Here is an 18,752-nt window from a genome sequence, read left to right as displayed (position 1 = left end):
AGTGGATGAGGAACTGCAACCTGTGAAACTGTGAGCCCAAAGCAGTGTGCTTCCTGTTACAGTGCTTCAGTAAATGTGTGTCGTGGTGACAGAAAGTTGGGCTGACATACCTGCGGGGAGCTGAAGTCCTCGGTTAATCACCAAATAGGGGCTGTCGCCGGTAGGCAGTTCTATGTAGATCTCCATCCTTCCCGTGTCTACATGGAGGCCATCAGTGAGGGAGAACCGAAACTCATCTACAGTCATACCATTGTCACCAGGTAAGAACCCAACCAGTCCTGCCAGGACATCCTGGTAGGTGAAGGAGGAGCCTTGGTCTAAAACAGTTCCATTTTCTAGAGGGTCAGAAGCAGTGGGCCTCCGGAGTAGGCGGCCTGCAGAAGGGGGAGAGGAATAGAAACAATGATTTTATGTATTAAATAATCAAAACATAGTCAAATCTTGCCAACTAGCATAAGCCTACATAGAACAAGTACATCAGTGACTCTTGGTACCAACACTTAGCGTTTTATATGTGAGTACAGGTTGTGCCCCACGGCCTCCTCTATAAATAAAAAGGACAAAGTCACATTCTTATGGTTTAAAAATCTCATAGGAGACACAGAGGGATACCACAAGTCAGGCTTAGAAATCACACCTCCATCCCCAGATTCAAATTCACCTCATGATCTGAACTTCATTTTCCCCTCTGCCAGGCGAACACAGCTCTCCTCTGCCTTCTGCTTACGGGACACAGACAGAGGGCGTGTGTCCCAAATTCCTTTTAAATTCAGGAAGACAGCACGTGTGCTCATATTGAGGTTCCTTTTTTTAAGGGGTCACACACCCCAAGGGCTCAGTTAAAAATGCTTCATCAGAGAAAGTGAAAGTGAGTGAGGGCAAGCTAAAAATGCAATGACCAGTGACCTCTCCCATTATTAACCGCCTCAACTGAGCCTTTGAAAGTCCAACCTGTGTTAAGAGTGATTGATTGATACAGTGCGGCTCCAGAGCTTTATGTAATACATGGGTGTGGCATTTAGAGGAGAGGATGGAGGGTTTGTCCCCACAGCAGTTTCTACATTTGCTTTGAATTAGGGACTGCTGCTGTTGCAAAGGGAACAGGTTCGTGAGAATTCTAACATGCTGACTCAAGGCAGTCTCAGCGATCAAATGATGATGTCCACCTTGAGAAGAAGATGCAACACTGAAACCTGTTTTGCTTGAGATTATAAACGAGAGAAAGAAAAGAGCTGAAGTGAAATTTCAGGGACACCAATTACTTAGCATGATGGCTTTTAAAACAGCATCTACTGCAACTCCAAAGACTCTTGGCTAGCTGTGAAACTGATTATAGTTGGATGCAAAGAATGGGCTGTAAGTAGGAAAGGGAATGGAATAACGAACCCATCTCCAAGCTCATGCTCACCACCCATCAGGCACCCCAATTAAGCAGCCGCTTTCCACTGTGGCTTGCGTCTTACCATGGTCAGGCTTTTTCATCAACACAAAAACCAGCTCATTATCTGGAGTGTCCAGGTCTTGCAGGTTCAAGGAAGAATTGCTTATCACCACTCCTGAGCTCAGCCGGACTCTGAGGGGCCACAAGGTCATCCTGGGAGGCTCATCATTCTTCCTCTGGTTAGAGTATAAAACACTCGGTCTCACACAGATATTAGTTCAGGAAGAAAGAAAACAACACTCTCATGATGGCAACGACTGTCATTAGCCAAACAGCCCTTGATGTGTAGCTGTGTTAACTTCCTAGTCAAAATAGTAGTTTAAAATAAAAAGTCACATAAACAAAAGGCCACTCCAAAAGGAGGCTGGTGGGCATTCTACAAACAGTTTCTAGGATGCCTTCCAGAGGCACAGCAGGCCACAGCTTTTTAGACTTAAATGATGAATGGATAATTTATAAATACAAGTTTACTGGAAGATCAAAGACTGTTTCAAGTTCGATGGTCTTAGATGTCTCTAAATGTACCATAGTACCTATAAAAGGTCAGGACACTGGGAAGCAGAGCTTCTAATGCTGCCTCCCAGCCCTGCTTTGCCCCTGAACTTTATAGTTTCTGAAAGTTCCACACACCTTATTTTCCCAAGGCACAGGGTGCAGGAAGAAGTCTACATACCCATAGCCCTGACCACACCCGTTTGGGTGTGTTCACAGGTACCTAGAACGTACAGGGGACAAAAAGAGCTAAGGGGAGGAGACTCTCTCTCTTTGGGTTCTGGTTGTAGCCTGGAGACCAGTATGGGGACCTTTGGTGATCGACTTTTTTGGCTTTTCATGTAAGTGATTTCTCTCTCAATAAAATATCATAGAATATCCCTATTTTGTGTATCTTAGTATTTCTGCATTAACAGGACATTCAATTCTGAGATTTTTATTTCTTTCTCCCTCTCCTTGATATCATAAAGCAAGACAATCATAATAGTTTCTCAATGAAAATAAGTGCAGGATTGGGGATCAAATTTCTTTGATGTTATAGTTACATGATTTTTTTTAAAAAAAGGCAAGAATGTATGCAGACCCACATGAGATAATGTCAGAGAAAAATGGGCATATGTTAATTTTCATCTAAATCTGGGAATGGCGAGGCTTCTGTGATTCCTCCAAACTGTCTTACCCAGAACAAATACATTTTCTCCTAAAATAGAAGTTCAGATTTTCAACCCTGATCTTCCCCAAATGCCAACTATGATTTCATATGTTTCCAGAAGGTCAGGGTTATGTGTTAAAACTGATATTTAAAGTAAAAGGTCACATCCAACCCCTCGCTTGTGAGTCGATATAAGGACAGCTTGTTGAAGAGTGAGTTTAAGGACTGCTCTTTTAAGAGTGAGATATTGTGTGGCTGAAGGCTTAATCCCCAACATCTATAGTCTTTACCTCAATGGTGATATTGATGCTGTGAATTTCAGAGCGACTGCTTCCATCACTCACATAAAAACTGAACACATCATGAGTTGGCTCGATGCTTTCATGAACACTCTGAAAGTAGTAAATGTAGTTTTCCAGGACATCTTGGATAGGGAATGATGCCTCTGGGTCACTCGTAGCTCCCGGGCCAAAGCGATCCCCTGCGTAATATCAAGAGAAAACATTTACCTCAAGTGATGAATACCCAATCATGGGGCTGATTTAGAAAAGAAGACACTGTCATTAATATGTGATAAAAGTATGATTGTGAGCAGAGTTAGGACAGAGCTGAAGCTCAGAAACTGGAAGGCTTAGGTTGGTCGGTGTCTCCAAGACCATCCTCCACCTATAAATGGATATATCAGCCCCGCTGTCTCTACGGGGAATCAGATGAGATGATGCACCTGAAACCATTCAGTTGTTTAACTTTTACATATCACAGAATCTGTGGTTGGTTTCTAATCATTTATACCACAAACCAGGGAGTAAACAGCAACATGACAACCAGCATTCTAATGTAAACTTCAGCAGTTTCAAAACCATTCTCTCTGGTATATCTTTCAAGTGTTAACAATTTCTCTACATAAGAAAAAGTTAACTATGACCCATTCTGTTTAGAACCTCTCCTCCAGTCCATTGCCATTTGACTCCAAGTTTCTTGTTTTAAACTTTACTCTTTAATAATTTCATGTGTGTACTTATGTATCTATATATGTGTGCATGTATGCATGCATGTATGTATAATCTTTGATCAAAGTTCTCCCATTATCCCTCTTATCCTTCCCCTTCCCCCAAAATTTCTTCTTCTCCTCCTACTTTCATGTGGTTTTTTTGTTGTTGTTATTTTAAGGGGGGAGAGGAAGATTTTATTTAATTACTGCTTGAGTAAGGGGTGAGGTACCAGTAGATATACCACTGAGAATGTGAGCCCCCCCCACTGTAACCTTTGTTTCTCTTTGACTGGTTTCTCATTTTCTTGAGGGGACCTATACATCAGTCAGAACCCAGCCCATAGGATAGCATGCCAGGGCCACTGGGTGCCCAGAGACCATGTAGATGTTATGACAATTAGGTACCATACAGACTTGGAAGTGTTCAGGTCCATTTCAGGGACAAAGTGCTGCTATAGTTTGGGTAGTTTCCAGCCTGTGGTGTAAAACCTTTAGGAAATAGTCTCTCTCTCTCTCTCTCTCTCTCTCTCTCTCTCTCTCTCTCTCTCTCTCTCTCTCACACACACACACACACACACACACACACACACACACACACCCTGGGCTAAAGGAGAGAGCTTTGTTCTACTGTCCCATTCCATCTATGATGAATCACCACAGCAAGGGTTCAACTGACCAAGGGCTGCTGTCACTAGCCTCAGGAGTAAAGCAAACCTTGTCTTTAGAAGTTGACTTATCTTAGGTGTGTGTTACAGTAACTGAAAGCTGACCAATAGGGGTACAATCGGAGAGTGAGATGCTCATGTGGCACCTCTCAAAGTTCTGTGCTTTGCTGCTTCCTCTTCTCACCCAACAACAAAGGCTGCAAGGAGCCAAGGGGAAGAGTAAGCAATGTCCAAGCGATGGATGGCTTAGCCTGTACTTGATTCTATCCAGGTTCTCCTAATTGATTGGTTTTTAACTTGCTACCATAGTCTTCTAGAGTGGAGAAAAAAATGTGTCTACACATTTCCAAAGTAGAGGTTGTCCATATGGAAACAAAAATGGTTTCCTTCTCTATGACACTTCCTTCTCTCTCTTCTCTAAGACACTTTGTAAGCATCAGATTCCCAAAAAAAGGCCACTGACTTTCCGATTCTAGACAGTGTCATCTCTTGGTACCCCAATACAATGACTAGGACTTAAAATGTCTTTTGTTGGCTTGTTTTTCACACTTGTTTGAAAGAGAGAAAGAAAATTGAAGCCAAGAGAGACCTAGGCAGGCAGTGACTCAGTAATACCTGAGACACAGAGATTAGGGTTTCCAGAATAACCTGCTGAGAATGCCTGCAAGTTTTACTTTCTCCCTTCAATGATCATTATAAACTGGGATGTGTGGCTTTATTATCTGGGTCAAGAAAAGCCTCAGTAAATGATCCCTCAAAATATATACAATAAAATGAGCCTTGTTTTTAGAACTGTTGGAGAGTTAGTTGGCCATCCAGGGAGCCAGACACTGAAGCCTTAAGCACCAACCTTTCCAGGTTTTAAAACTGCACTTTCTATTTTTGCTGTGCATTACTGATGTGCATTCCCTCGTTCCCTGCCTTCCTCAGCAGAATGTCCTAGGTACAAATTAAAGAGCCCCTGATGAGCCTGGCTGTCATCTTGGACACCTGCTTTCCTCAGCACTGGAATGCAGATGTCCCCAGAGCAACTCAGTGGGTCTTGCCCTGATCAGGCCATTCCCAAATGGATTTCAATGCTACACCCAACACTGTAATCATTCCGTCCTCCCTTCTGCTTGGTTAAAGAGTAAGAGCTGCTTCTCCCAGGTTTAAAAATATGTTCCAATGGGCTGGAATTAAGTTTAGGTAGCTGGTTTCATCAGCCAACAAAACACTTGGTTTAAAATTGAAGCACTGGGTTTCTCCACAGAGGAAAGGGCAGCGTCTTCAGTTGACATAAACTGGGCAATTATTTCATGCCCTTGGGTTTGTTCTTTCTCCTTAGGTTCATACCCATCCACTAGAGAATGAGGAACCTCTTAGTGGTTATAGGGCCAGCAGCCATGATGACCATCACACACAGGGTGGCAAAAAGTATTAGTTCATGGACTACACCGACCTTTTCAACAGGAATTCTGGGGCTCTGCCCGTGTTTTCACAATCCCTTCAGATAATGCTCACGCACATAAAAGGTTGAGGATCACTTTCTGGAGCAGCCGAGACTTGCCAGAATTGTGACTTCTACTCCCCAATGTGGCCTACCTGCCACCTCATGTGCTTCCACATGGAGAGCAGAGGTAGTAAGGGGCAATGGCCTTTCATGACTTCCCACCTCACCCATGCACGCTTGTCTCTGCAGGAGATGCCGTTTTTCCTCTGCCCATAGAGACTGTCTGTGACCCTGTCCTTTTCTGCCTTCTCAGGCTGAAGCAATTGCTTTGTTCTAGGCCCTCAGTGCTTTGCTCCTTTCCGTCATTTATCATGTAATTCATCAGTCTAGCTGTCCTCCACTCCAGGCAGGGTCAACATCATTCGTGTTAACATTGTATCTAGCACAAGCATTTGGTGAAAGGAGCTTAATTATGCAATAAACAAACCTGCGGGTGCGGGTACACACGCGGAAAGACAAGAGAGGGAAACGATCCAAGACTTTTGATAGGAAAACATGACCATTCTAATTGAGTTTCCGGTTACTGGGCTCGAGTGTCAGGCACCATGCTGGACACAGACACCTGCCGTCAACGGTCTGTCTGTGGGAGCTGCTGGTTGCGTGCCAATTAGAGCCCGGCACTGGCACTTGTTCACTTGGGAATCTCTCCGCAGACGCTGCAGCTCAGAGACCGGCAGGAGCTGTCTGGGCTGCCAGTCACAGCAGGTCTCTGGGGGCCTGTGGACTGCACATGCTTTTGCCTCTCCTTGTGCGATAACCTCCAGTGTGGTCTAGGGCAGATGGAGGAGGGGAGGGACGCTGAAGAGGGTGTCAAGGACAGACAGCATGAATTTCAATTTATGTCATGTTCGTAGAGGGAACGGAGACGCAAGCTTTGGTTTATCTGAAGGAAAGGAACAGGGATCTTTATTTTCTTGACCCCTAATTCTGAATACAACTTGTAAGCCCCTCTGCCCCCATAGCTCACACTCCAAACTCCTTTACTCTGCTCTAGTTTTTCCTGGCATTTATTAACTTTCTAGCACACCATTGTCTCTGCTAGGGTACAGTCAATAAGGAGGCAAAGAGGGTTGTCTGTTTTGTTTATTGATGTGTCTTTAATACATAAAAATGCATGGCATAAAGAAAATGTTAAGTAGTATTCTTCTCACTCTTTTTCTTTAAATGGAAGAAACCTTTCCCTCCATTTTCTCGAAATGGGTCCATCTCACTTTAATTCTCCATGTCCAGGTTTAATTAGACTATCCCCCATTTCCAGACCCGAAATAGTTTCCCAGCAAAGCCACCGTGCTTACCCGTTCCTGTGTTCTCAATGCAGCCGTACTTGGGCAGAGCACTTAGTTTAATGACAGCGTCACCCTGAAGGTTGTCGTGATCATCAGTAGCAAAGAAATGGTGGAGGGAGAGCGGTGTCCTGCCTCCCTCGTCAACCTAAGGGAGAAAGGAATGTAGTTACAGACCTGCAGAAGCAGGGGTGCAAACCAGAAACTGCCACCTGGGGTGACTGTCCAGCATCGGTCGGGGGCCGGGGGGAGGCAGATCTCTGCAGACGAGGGAGGTGCCTGCTGTCAAAGCAGGGCCAATCTTTCGGCACCGCTCAAAGCTGTACTCAAGACACCTCGGCCGTGTGTCTCTTCTGAGAATTGCACTCCATTCAGTCAGTGATGAATCTGGCGATAGAGCAGTTCTAACCAGCCATCGCAACAAGTTCCTGGGGCATCAGAATTCTACAGACACAGCTGGAGCATGAGAGATGCAGCCCTCCTTCACATTCCCAAGGTTGACTGTCCTATAGGCGGTACCATCCAGAATACATCTCCCATTTATTCCTTCACATTGTGTATTTATTGGGATGTAGGAATAAGGGACTAGCTATCCCTGAGTTAATGTTTATCTTAATGTCAAAGAAGAAAATAAATCAGTATATGTACAAGCGGTTGTTGGAAGTAACCTTTTCTCTCAGGGCCTGGTTTGATGCACTAACATATATAACATATAATTCTGCAGTCTGGCCCTGATGATTTTTGCTTGCCTGATGGAAACAGTCAAGGCATTTCATTCTGAACCCTTAGCTAGATGTAGGCTGGCTTATAAATTACAAAATGGGACTCTGAGATTGAGGATGGTTCAAGTTACTTCCCCAAGTTGTAGAAAAGGTGACAAAAGGTGACTATCACAACTATCTAGAAATGACTCAGTTTCACCAATATTAAAGTATGTGACAGAGTCAGGGAAGGCCGAGGTTTGGGCACTCTTGCTCATATGTGAGGCATGGGGAGGAAAATGACTGTTTATGAATCCCCTGAGATTCAATTAATCACCAGAGAAATCCTTTATGTAATAGAAGCTGCAATATTTAAGGAAGAAATGGAGGCTAGAAAGAACTAAGTTCATGTTGCAAAGCCAGGCTGTTAGTACATATCAAAGCTGGTACAGGCTCGGCTGATGTCAGTGACAGACATGTGTTATGTTGCTTCTCACATACACAATTTCTAAATTTTGTTAATAGTAATAAATATTTGTTTGATTCACGTGGGGTCAGCTTTCTGTGTTTTCGTTGTTACCAACTAAAATCCTCAAAGATATACTCTACTTCTGCTTTATTCCCATTGCCAATAATATCTAGTATTGTTATATATATATATACATATATATAGTACATATGTGTATACAGATATACACATATATAATATACTTCCCAGTATGCACAGATGTATGTGTTTTGATTAACTCATACATATAATGATCTAGTTTTTTGCATATATAATTATTCTTATATTTTTAAAAAAATTTACAACAACAGCCATAGACAGTCTGCTATCACTGCCCAGATACTTTAGGGGAAGAGCTTGACAGCTCAGCTAGGCAGAAATCCTTTAGCTACATCACCAAGGATCCTAGCTCTCCCAAGCCCTGGATGTTTATTGATCTGAGAGCTGTTTACCGTGATAAGGTCAGCAAAAGCAATGATGTGTGGCGGACTCTTGGCAGGAGTGATGGTAATGGTGAAGACCTGGTTGTCCACACGGTTGTCGTCCATGTCTGAGACAGAGAAGTGGAAGCTATCCATAACCAGGGGCTCTTCCGTCTCAAACACAGCTGAGTATCTATAGGACACGGGAGAATGCAGGCTGAGTCACCCTGACAGGTGAAAGGATTGTACCGTCGTATAAAAACAAGATCAGGAACCAGGCATTCTTTGAAGGAGCTACAGGCAGTTGTTTACTGCAATTCTTAAAACACCTTCCAAAGACTCTGCGGTGCTTACTTACATACCTAATATTCTTGCTGTTGATATCCTCCATGGTGAAACTGAGACCCTCCGTGAGCTCTTCCACATCCGGTCCCGAGGTCTTTAAGAGCACACCATACATGGGCAGAGAACTTAACTGAATCCAGATCTCTGGGTCAGGGGAAGAATCGTCCTAATCAGGCAAATATGAGTCAGGATATGAATACAAGTTTGCAGAGACCACAGGGGCTCACTTCCCCCATGCTAAAGGCAGCAGCCACCTATCATAAAGCAACAGTACTCTCAACTCCACAAAAGTTCAGTCCTTATCCCTCTTCAAATGCCTCTGGTATAATGTTTTCTTGGAAAAATGGTTCAAGGTAATGGTGGGGAAATGCGCTTATAGTATAGGGAGTAAAACAAAGGGATGTTTTATTGGTTCTGTAAGAGTCATAAGGGTCTGCTTTTATTACATGTAGATAGTACAGAAGAGAAGATGGCCAGCTCTAACTTGTCATTCTATAAACACAGGAGGAGGCTTCTTCTGCAGTCTTCAAGAACACTTTGCATTATAGAAATATGCAAAGTTCCATTTCAGTATATAATACACTCTACAATGACAAAACTCTGTGGAACAGAATTTGCTTAGCCAATGATTCACTCCAAGTAATGCCAATGTGACAAAAATTTGGATTAACAAAAGAATATAGGAGGTCCTGTGGGTTTCCTTCTGTGGTGACTGAATCAGTGGATCCTCACTGCCTAGGACGCTTAAATCGTAACAAAGAACATTTCCTTTTGCTCTATTGTTTATTGAGAAGTAAAATCAGCTTTCTGTGTGTCTACACCAACAATAACAGAGAAGCTTCATAAGCCATTTCCCCTTTCTTCAAGAATATTTTTGGAAAATTCTAGGAGGCAGGCAATGTCCTTTTGGAGTTTCCCTGGGTCATCTGTCTTTTAAAGGAGTTCACTGTGAAAATGGGGACACTGTTTTATTGCAGCAACAATGAAAGCAAATGTTGCATGATCAATTTTACTGTCAAATGCAAGTCTTCCTGGCTACACCGTGCAGCCAGTGAGGGATGGGAAAGGAAACATGAGCAAATATGAGGTGGGCAGGCAGGCAAGGTCCGGTGCTTGTCATGTCCATCCCTGGGGCAGCCTTCTTTCCGTTTGCAGTTAGAATCCTCAGTGCAGCATCACAGAACTGCGTCAGCTCGCTGACACCAGCCCAGACGGGAACAGGAGCACACAGAGGCAGTGAGAGTCACAAGATTTCCTACACATGTGGAATCCTACTGTCTTGTCCTTTCTTCATGTGGGGGTTAAATAACAACCATTGGTTTCCAAAGAGTTACCGCCTACTATTCCTCAGTTCTCACTGAGGTCGATCTTGCAAAGACTAGAGAATGTTCAGGAACCCTCTTCTGAGATGTGAGAACAGCAAGGACAGGGTACCTGATTCTTAGAATAAAGAGTGTCAGTCTCACTCAAACACTGGCAAATCTGGCTAAGAGATGCTTATTTTGTGCCAGGCATAATTTTATTATACTCTAATTTTCAAAAAATTTCTAGGTTTCAAATGTGAGAAATCAGCTATTGTTTTCTTCTTCTGAAAATACCAGCTCATAATCTGGGGGAAAAAAATCACTATTTTAGATCAGACCAGAGATTGGGAGTTCATTAAAATGCATAAGAAAACAGATCATGTTCTCATGTAATTTCCCTGTTCAAAGACCTTCATGTTCATTTTGGATGAATTTTTATCTTTATTTTATTCTTCTTATTAATTCTAAATAAATTAACATGAGATATGTAGCTATAGCAAATATTTATACTTATAGAGTTCACATATATCCATCCATGAGCCTATCACTCAACATGAGAATTAGATAATAATTAATTTTAGGGCTGGACAGATAGCTTAGTTTGCTTTGCCAACCTGAGTTTGATCCCTAGAACCCATGCTAAAGAAAGTCAGATTTGGTGGCACATGCTTGTAATCCCAGTGTCGAGGAGGTAGACAGACAGGCAGACAGACAGACAGACAGACTCCAGCCAGCCAGCCTAGCCGACTTGTAGAGTCCTAGATGAGTGAGAGACACTGTCTCAAATAAAAACAGCAATACTCAATGTTGTCTTCTGGTCTCCACATGTTCACACATACATACACAGGCACACAAACACACAGGAACACACACACACAATTAAGTTATATGCACTTTTTTTATTATCCTGCCTTGGCCCCTTTAATCATTCTTAATTTTGTTTCTCTCTTCCTTTGTTATTATTTTTGATTTTTCGAGACAGGGTTTCTTTGTATACCTCTGGCTGTCTTGTAACTCACTCTGTAGACCAGGATGGCCTCGAACTCACAGATCCACTTGCCTCTGCCTCCCAAGGGCTGGGATCAAAGGTATGCACCACCACTCCCAGCTTGAATTTTCAAATATGGACTGATACATTACTTGAAAGAATATTTGGGGTATAAAAAAACCTCTAGTTTTGGGGGATTTCTCTTATTTCCTTCCTTTTCTTTTTATATTTTACAGACACTTTTTAAAAAATGTAACCCAGGTCGACTTTAAACTCCAGAGCCTCCTACTCTCCTACCAAGAATTGTAAGTACTGAGATCAGAGGTGTGGTCCACCATGGTCCCTTCCTTGTCTCCTCCTTTACTTTTATTTCTTTATCAGGAGATTCATTTGGGTTTTCTACATAGCTAGTTAGAACTTGGATTTTTCCCTGGAAGTTACATATATTTTGTTAAAATTGATTCCCAGATACCTACATGTAATAACATTAACATATCATATGTTGAATTATTTCAGTTTTGGATGGTATATAGAAATGCTATTCGTGTTTAATATTAAGCTTGTCCTTCTTATATTACAAACAAGAAAAAATGAAGCAAGAGTGTTTAAACAATCGTCAGTGACCATTCTACTCTATCTAGGGAGACAAGAGAAAATTAAAGCTTATCAATTCAGACTCTAGAACCCACATGTACTAAGGGAGCTGGCGTGTGGGGGGGTGGGGGTGTTATTTGGCAGAGTGCTTGCCTAGCATGTATGAAGTCCTGATCCCTGGCACTGCATACAGGCGTGTGGCATACAAAAAGTGTTGTATTAGGCACCCATAATCCCAGCACTTGGGAAGTAGAACCAGGAAATGACCAGCCGTTCAAGATCATCCTGGGGTATCTACCTAGTTTGAGGCCCTGTCTGAGACTGGAAAATAAAGTAGCCTGACAGAGGAACCATGCAGGATCCCACTTTTGCTTTGGTTTACCCCAGCACCCTCTCATCTTCCTCTGGTGCCCATACTGTAATGACAAGGAGACTTGGCTGCTGTTCATTGCTGTACTCGGCCACTTATGACCACCATTTCAGATGGCTTTTCCATTACCCAGATCTCCAGCATTTCAAGTCTTCAAGAGGCCCACTTATGACCACCATTTCAGATGGCTTTTCCATTACCCAGATCTCCAACATTTCAAGTCTTCAAGAGGCCCACTTATGACCACCATTTCAGATGGCTTTTCCATTACCCAGATCTTCAGCATTTCAAGTCTTCAAGAACGCACACCATGCTGCACTTTCAGCAGGCTAGAAGAGTTTCCTGAACCCTTTCTGCTCTGCTGGGTAAATTCACATTCAATAAGTTTTTGAAAATATACGTTCAGTTGCCAAGGATTTCATATTCTGATGGGCAACTCATAATGGATGGTTAATGGGTAGGTACTCTTCCTGGAGAGCTATCTCGGTCTGCCAAACATTTCCCAAGCCTGGCAATGTACCGATTAAATCCGAATTCACACATTTTCACAAAATTATGACTTTCACAGGATCAAAGGATCATGACATATGATAAAAACAATCTGCCAATTAAACACTATCAGAACATTGCTGAGACTGTAGTGTACCCACAAGAGGATTCCAGTGGTGTCTGCTTTCTTATCCTTTAAGAAAAGACAGCTTAAAGAAGAAAACAATCTGTTGTGCTTTGTCTAGAGCCTACTGTTTGGACCTGGACTTTACAGTGAGAGTCTTTAGCCCAGAATAGGAAAATTTTGTTTGTTTTGTTTTTTGAAACAGGGTTTCTCTCTGTAGCCCTGGCTGTCCTGGAACTTGTTTTGTAGACAACGTTGGCCTTGAACTCACAGATACCCACCTGCCTCTGCCTCCTAAGTGCTGGGATTAAAAGCATGTGCCACCACTGTCTGGTGAAAAGGATAACTTAAACCACAAGGTGTTTAAAAATGAGGGGCAGGGACAGGTTGTTCACTGGAAGAAAAAATTGAATATGAAGAATGATTACCATTCAAATAATTATCCTTCCTTTCAAAGCATAACAACTAATCATCATTATGTTTATATAGACAGTCGTCATGTCTTTACAACATATATAACTGCAAAATAAAATTAATTATCCTCATTATCCTTTGCCCCAGATGCAGAATCAAAGAAGGCAGATGAGTTTAATTACTAAGATCACTTAATCAAGTTTGAGCCAGACACAGGGGAAGTCCCCACTGTCTTTGGTTCTCCCTCCTCCTCAACTACTCTGCTCTTAGGGTTGGGCATGGCCAGCAGGCCAATAGCCTGGCCTAGGAAATCTACAGAGATGTACTACCAAGGGGGTTGGGGAGCCCTTGTATTCTGCCTAGACTGGACAAGAGCAAGCTGGAGACAGTCACCTTTCTCTCAAGAAGCCAGGATCAGCCATTACCTCTTCATTGCTGGCCAGGCAAATTCCCAGTTGTTCTTTTCCTAAAATTCCCAGTAGACCTCCACTCTCAAAACAACGGAATTGGAGCTTTTATAACAAGGGAATAGCTGCATTTTGACAATTACAAGCCCTTGATCGGTCCCAGTATTTTCATCTTAAGTTTTTCCTTCTTTGTGTGTGTGTCCATGGTGTACATGTATATGTGTGCATGTCCACGCGTGTGTACAGAAGCATGTGGAGGCCAGATATGATGTCTGGGGTCTTTCTTGATCATCTGAGGCAAGGTCTCTTGCTAGACCAAGCTAACTGATTCAGCTAATTGAGCTAGCTAATCTAGGAGCTCTTCTCCCTCCTGAGCGCTGAGATCCCAGCCTGGCTGCTGTGCCCACATGGCTTCGACATGGGTCCTGCGGATCTGAGCTCCATCCTTCACATTCGTGCAACAAGTGCTTTTTTTCACTGAGCCATTGCCTCAGCCCTCAACAGAGATAAACATTCACTTGTCTACTGCAGAGACACTGGGCGAGGTCAGGTTGTGCAGTGACTCCAAAGAGAATACCAGGGACGTTAAGAAGAGAGTCTTTTACACTGTTTCTGCCTGCTGTCTCAAGTACCCAGCCGTGGTGCAGCTTCCTAGGTGGGCCAGCCAGAAGTGCAGAGAGCAAGAGAGTAAATGCCAGAACTTACCACATAGGCGAGGTTTGACCTGGTGATTACAGCAGTCCGTTGACTAGCAACAGTCAGGCTCAGAGAGGAACCTGGGGCCAGCCGAGGCCCTCGGTTCTCTGATGGGGACACGCCCACTTTTATTTCTGATGTTGTCACCGTCAGGCCATCTGTGACTGAGATCACCATGCTGTCCTCCCAGGCAGAGGACCCATCGTGTACGTACTGTAGAGCATTTCTCTCAACTTCACTGTATGTGAAAGTGTCACCTACCAAGAATGAAACACAGCCAAACTGTAAGCCAGTGACTTCTGGCAATAATACTTCTCGTTTATCCGGCACCTTTGTTTTCTGGATTTCAAAGTGCATGTAGAATCATAAACTCTGGGACAAGCTAATTAGTCTAACCATCTACCCAGCTTGGGATTCCGATTCCCTCTGTCACCCTGGAGGAAGGGTGGGTTAGCCTGTCCCTCCACACTTCTCAAGGTAGCTAATTATTCTGGGTGATAGCCTTGTTGTATTTTGTTTTTAAAGGCTCTAAATCATAGTGAATTAAAGTCAGGCCCTGGGAGAACAGCCATCACTCACAGTTCTAGAAAAACAAAGAACACACTTACATTCTTCTTGATGGCTCCTCTGAATAATCTAATCTTGAATTAGAGTCTTGAAGACTTAAGAAAGGAGACAGTACTCTTTGACCCATTAGAGTCACTATTTTAATTTGGGTGTTTAAGTTTTTTAATTAAAAATGTGGAAATAGAACTGAGAGTTCAGTGAATGAGCACTCGTTTAGCACGTGCAAGGCCCTCATTTGGAACACTAGCATGGGATAGGAGTTGTTCCTTGGTGTTAAAAGTGCAAATTGCATAGCTCAGAGCACTACTCTGTAACACATCAGAATCGAAACAACAGGCAGTGTGGGAAGTTTTATGATCACAGAGGTTTGTGTTAAAGAGGAATTAATGCAATTCAAATGTACATTTTTAATTATAAATTTGATCAGAATTTTAGAAAATGTAATCCACATATATTTAAAGTCGCTCAAAGTTTTTGAGCCATGGAACTTTCTTTCTTTTCTTTTTTTATTTAATGAAGCATGTCGCTAGTCATGGACATCATGATCCCACAGAAAACACTGAGGAAATAGACTCCTGGGGTGTTGTTCCCAGTTATATCTTTTGGAGATTCCTTGCTATAATGAGGAGTAGCCTGTGCTGAGACTGAAGAATTTACTTTCTATGCCCTAAGTGCTTGACTTCACTAAGGCTGATAGGTGATGCACCTAAAAATAGGTGTTAACTCTTTACAAACACCTTCGGATGTCATCTGTCAGACACAGGGCAGGCTAAGTGCAACACCAGGGGACAGAGCAAGAAAGCGCCGGTTAAAGGCAGCCCTGAGGAAAGGGGCCGTGGCTGGGGTCTCACACGCCTCCTGTCCTAACCATGCTTCCTCCTCACTACCCTAAAGCATCACCTCCGTGGCTCCCAAGGGCCTATTAGCTATTTCTTTATACATTTAATCTGCATTTATGGGCAAAGATTTACCACACCAGGGAAATTCAGAATGGATTACTACGCCTCTAAAAGGCAGCTATCTCAAAGATTAAGGAAAGCAAAGATTATGAAAATGAGACATGGCATTCCTCGATAATAACTTCAGAAGAGAGAATATTCATTTTAGTATATAAGGGCTCACCATTTAAATAAAACACCAGATTTTGATGTTTTTTTGTGTGTGCTTTTCTATACTGCCTATGTAATCAATATGAATTTAAATTACTTTTAGATTTATTTTATGCGTATGAATGTTTTGCCTGTAACTATGGATGTGCACCATGTCTGTGCCTGGTGCCTCGGAATGTCAGCAGAGTGCACTAGACCTGGATCTGGAGGTATAGAAGGCCGTGAGCCACCATGTGGCTGCTGGGATCTGAACCTGGGTGCTCTAAAAGAGGAGCCAGTGCTCTTAACTGCTGAGCCAATGCTCAGCCCCAATATATATTAGTTATAACCCAGGAGGGCACAACAAATGCCACTTAAAAAAGCTGACTACACTGCCACACTGTTACACGGTTTAGATAACATTTTAAAGTTTGTCCTTTCTTTAATGAGTGAAGAAACATGGCAATAAAGCTACCAGAGTCTTGGACAAATATTATAAAGATACGCATATGGAATTAAGAGAACGTATTAGCCTCTGTGAGGCAGCCAGGTGGAGTGGAGGCTCACTTGCCAATCTCAGCTGCAGATGAGGGGTGGAGGACGAGCGGCAGAGGAAAAATTCTAATGTCTGGGTCAAGAACGTCTTTCCTCTATTTTATCCCCCCATAGGCATTATCCCTCTTTTCTGAGTCACATAAAACTAATTGTATAGGCTAAAAAACTATAAAGTCCCCCTAGCACGCCAGGTACAGAGGACGCAGCTACCTGCAGCCATGGGCCCCGAGGACTCTGCTGTGGACTTCAGGAGAGAGCCATGCTGTGGCGGCTTCTGAAGCTGGAAGAAGAGTTCTTCTGGTACCATCTGAGCATCTCTTACTATCAACTGCAGGCCTGCAGAAAGGAGAGGGGGAGGGGCTGGCTGCAGGACAACTGCGTGCTTCTACAGATTAACACCACAGGCCAGGTTGCAGACCCCATGATGAGTAAACCATAATCATAAAGTAAGGTATAATTATGAGTGAAAGAGAACAGAAAACGAATGCAGCCAACCCAGCAGTTAAAAGCAAGTTGTCTTAAAGCTCCCTTATGAGTAGGTAGCTCAGAATGCAGAATATTCCTTGCTTCCAGACAAATGAGGGCAAGCACCAAAGGCCACCAGCAGGTTTTGTCCTAACTGGCGTCTTTCAGAAACATCCCATGAACTGGTCTTTCTGTCCATCTTACTTCTCTTATTTTCCTAAATCTACTGGAATAACCAAGTTTCAAGATAGCTGCTCCAGCCATTGAGAAAGCAATGGATAGACTAAAACCAACTTTCACCAGTGTCTATATAACTCATTTATAAGATTGCTTATAAATAATTTTTGATCTAATTATAGAAATTATATAATTAACTTCAGGACAAAAGCCACACGTGGAAAACACACAGGTATCCACAGAGTACATATATTACAAATCACTAATAAAAAAATGCCCTCGGTAAAAGAATCAGCAAACTGTAAAGAGTAAGTGCATTTAGAAAGAATTAAAACCATGCGTGAGATGGGTAGCCAGAGCTCCTCACAGCTTCTGAAGGTCATTATGATCGTTTACTTTTGTGCCCTGTCACTTCCTAAACAGAAACCAGAAGCAGTCACTCACTCCTGCTCCCTTGACTCTCTTCTCAGATCTGTTACTTTATATCATAGCAAGGATAACAAATCAAACTCTAGGAGGCTGGGAAATAAATTCGGGTAGCATTTCATCACAAGGCTGGCCTCTGAAGGGTCTACTTCCTCCTCTCAGTGCTGCTTTGATTTGCATAAGGACGGGCAGGAGGATGGATGGATGTGGGAGGGGACAAACCTTTAGAAGAGGGGGTCACTGGGTTTGGCAGTCACCAGGAAGTTTCCATAGGACTGCTGCTATTATACAGTCCTATTTCCAGAGCTATACTTCTCTCAGGCCCCCAGGTCTTACCTAGAGAGGTGCGGCCTCCAGGGATAACCTCCAACAGAGGCGCCCTGACCTGAAATGCTGGTGGTTGCTGATCAGAGGGAAGTAAGTGAATGGTGAGGGCCATCTCTGGACTCGTGTGCTGTCCGTCAGAAACTAGGAAGAGTAAAGACACACACACACACACACACACACACACATGATTGAGTACATACATGCAAATATAAATCAGCTTACAGTCTGGGCACCTTTACCCTATTTCCACCAATATTTACTGACTTGTTGAGATGCTTAAAATAGGTAAGAGTAACAACGATGGACAAGTCTACCTAAGGTAAAGGACGAGAGTTCACAACGGCAAAGAAGTTCTTTAACTTTTCTAAAAGAGTGTGAATATTCATTTATTTATAAGTTAAACTTTTTTTAACAAAGTTTTTTTTTAAAAGGTATTCTCACGAAGTGATTTTGAGGCTCATTAGCGGGAAGTAAGGTAAAATAAACATTTGAAAAAAACGAAAGCTCCCTGCAGGATTTCACATAGCTCGGCCTGAACTCCAACTGACTTCACAGCCAGGTATAAGCTTGAACTCCTGCTCTCAACCACACAAGTGCTGAGGTTAAAGTTCTCACGTGGTGCCAGCAAAGACTTTTATTTGTGGAAAGGTTCTTTGAATCAATTCATTCCTTCATTATCCCAGAAATAACACTTTCTTTTAAGAACTTTTTTTGGGAGTGATTCTGCTTCATATTATTTCTTTGGAAGGACAGAACTTTTGTCCATGTC

The 18,752-nt window shown here is 42.8% G+C and overlaps 1 protein-coding gene across 1 annotated transcript in view; it reads right to left on the bottom strand.

Moving 5' to 3' along the window:
- Window positions 1–18,752, bottom strand: part of Fras1 (Fraser extracellular matrix complex subunit 1) — a 400,187-nt gene that overhangs the window by 78,711 nt on the left and 302,724 nt on the right. Inside the window, exons 36-44 of the mRNA XM_040747451.1 lie at window positions 17,993–18,124; window positions 16,799–16,924; window positions 14,388–14,635; window positions 9,010–9,158; window positions 8,678–8,840; window positions 7,029–7,164; window positions 2,876–3,066; window positions 1,464–1,617; window positions 111–374 (exon numbers count right to left, since the gene is read on the bottom strand). Coding sequence (XP_040603385.1) covers window positions 111–374; window positions 1,464–1,617; window positions 2,876–3,066; window positions 7,029–7,164; window positions 8,678–8,840; window positions 9,010–9,158; window positions 14,388–14,635; window positions 16,799–16,924; window positions 17,993–18,124 — 1,563 coding nt within the window. The remainder of the gene's footprint in view (window positions 1–110; window positions 375–1,463; window positions 1,618–2,875; window positions 3,067–7,028; window positions 7,165–8,677; window positions 8,841–9,009; window positions 9,159–14,387; window positions 14,636–16,798; window positions 16,925–17,992; window positions 18,125–18,752) is intronic.

This window comes from Mesocricetus auratus, unplaced genomic scaffold (assembly GCF_017639785.1).
Source record: "Mesocricetus auratus isolate SY011 unplaced genomic scaffold, BCM_Maur_2.0 Super-Scaffold_100006, whole genome shotgun sequence".
Classification (NCBI taxonomy): domain Eukaryota; kingdom Metazoa; phylum Chordata; class Mammalia; order Rodentia; family Cricetidae; genus Mesocricetus; species Mesocricetus auratus.
The sequence above is the reverse complement of the archived record's forward strand: the minus strand, read 5'-3'. Positions and strand labels throughout refer to the sequence as shown.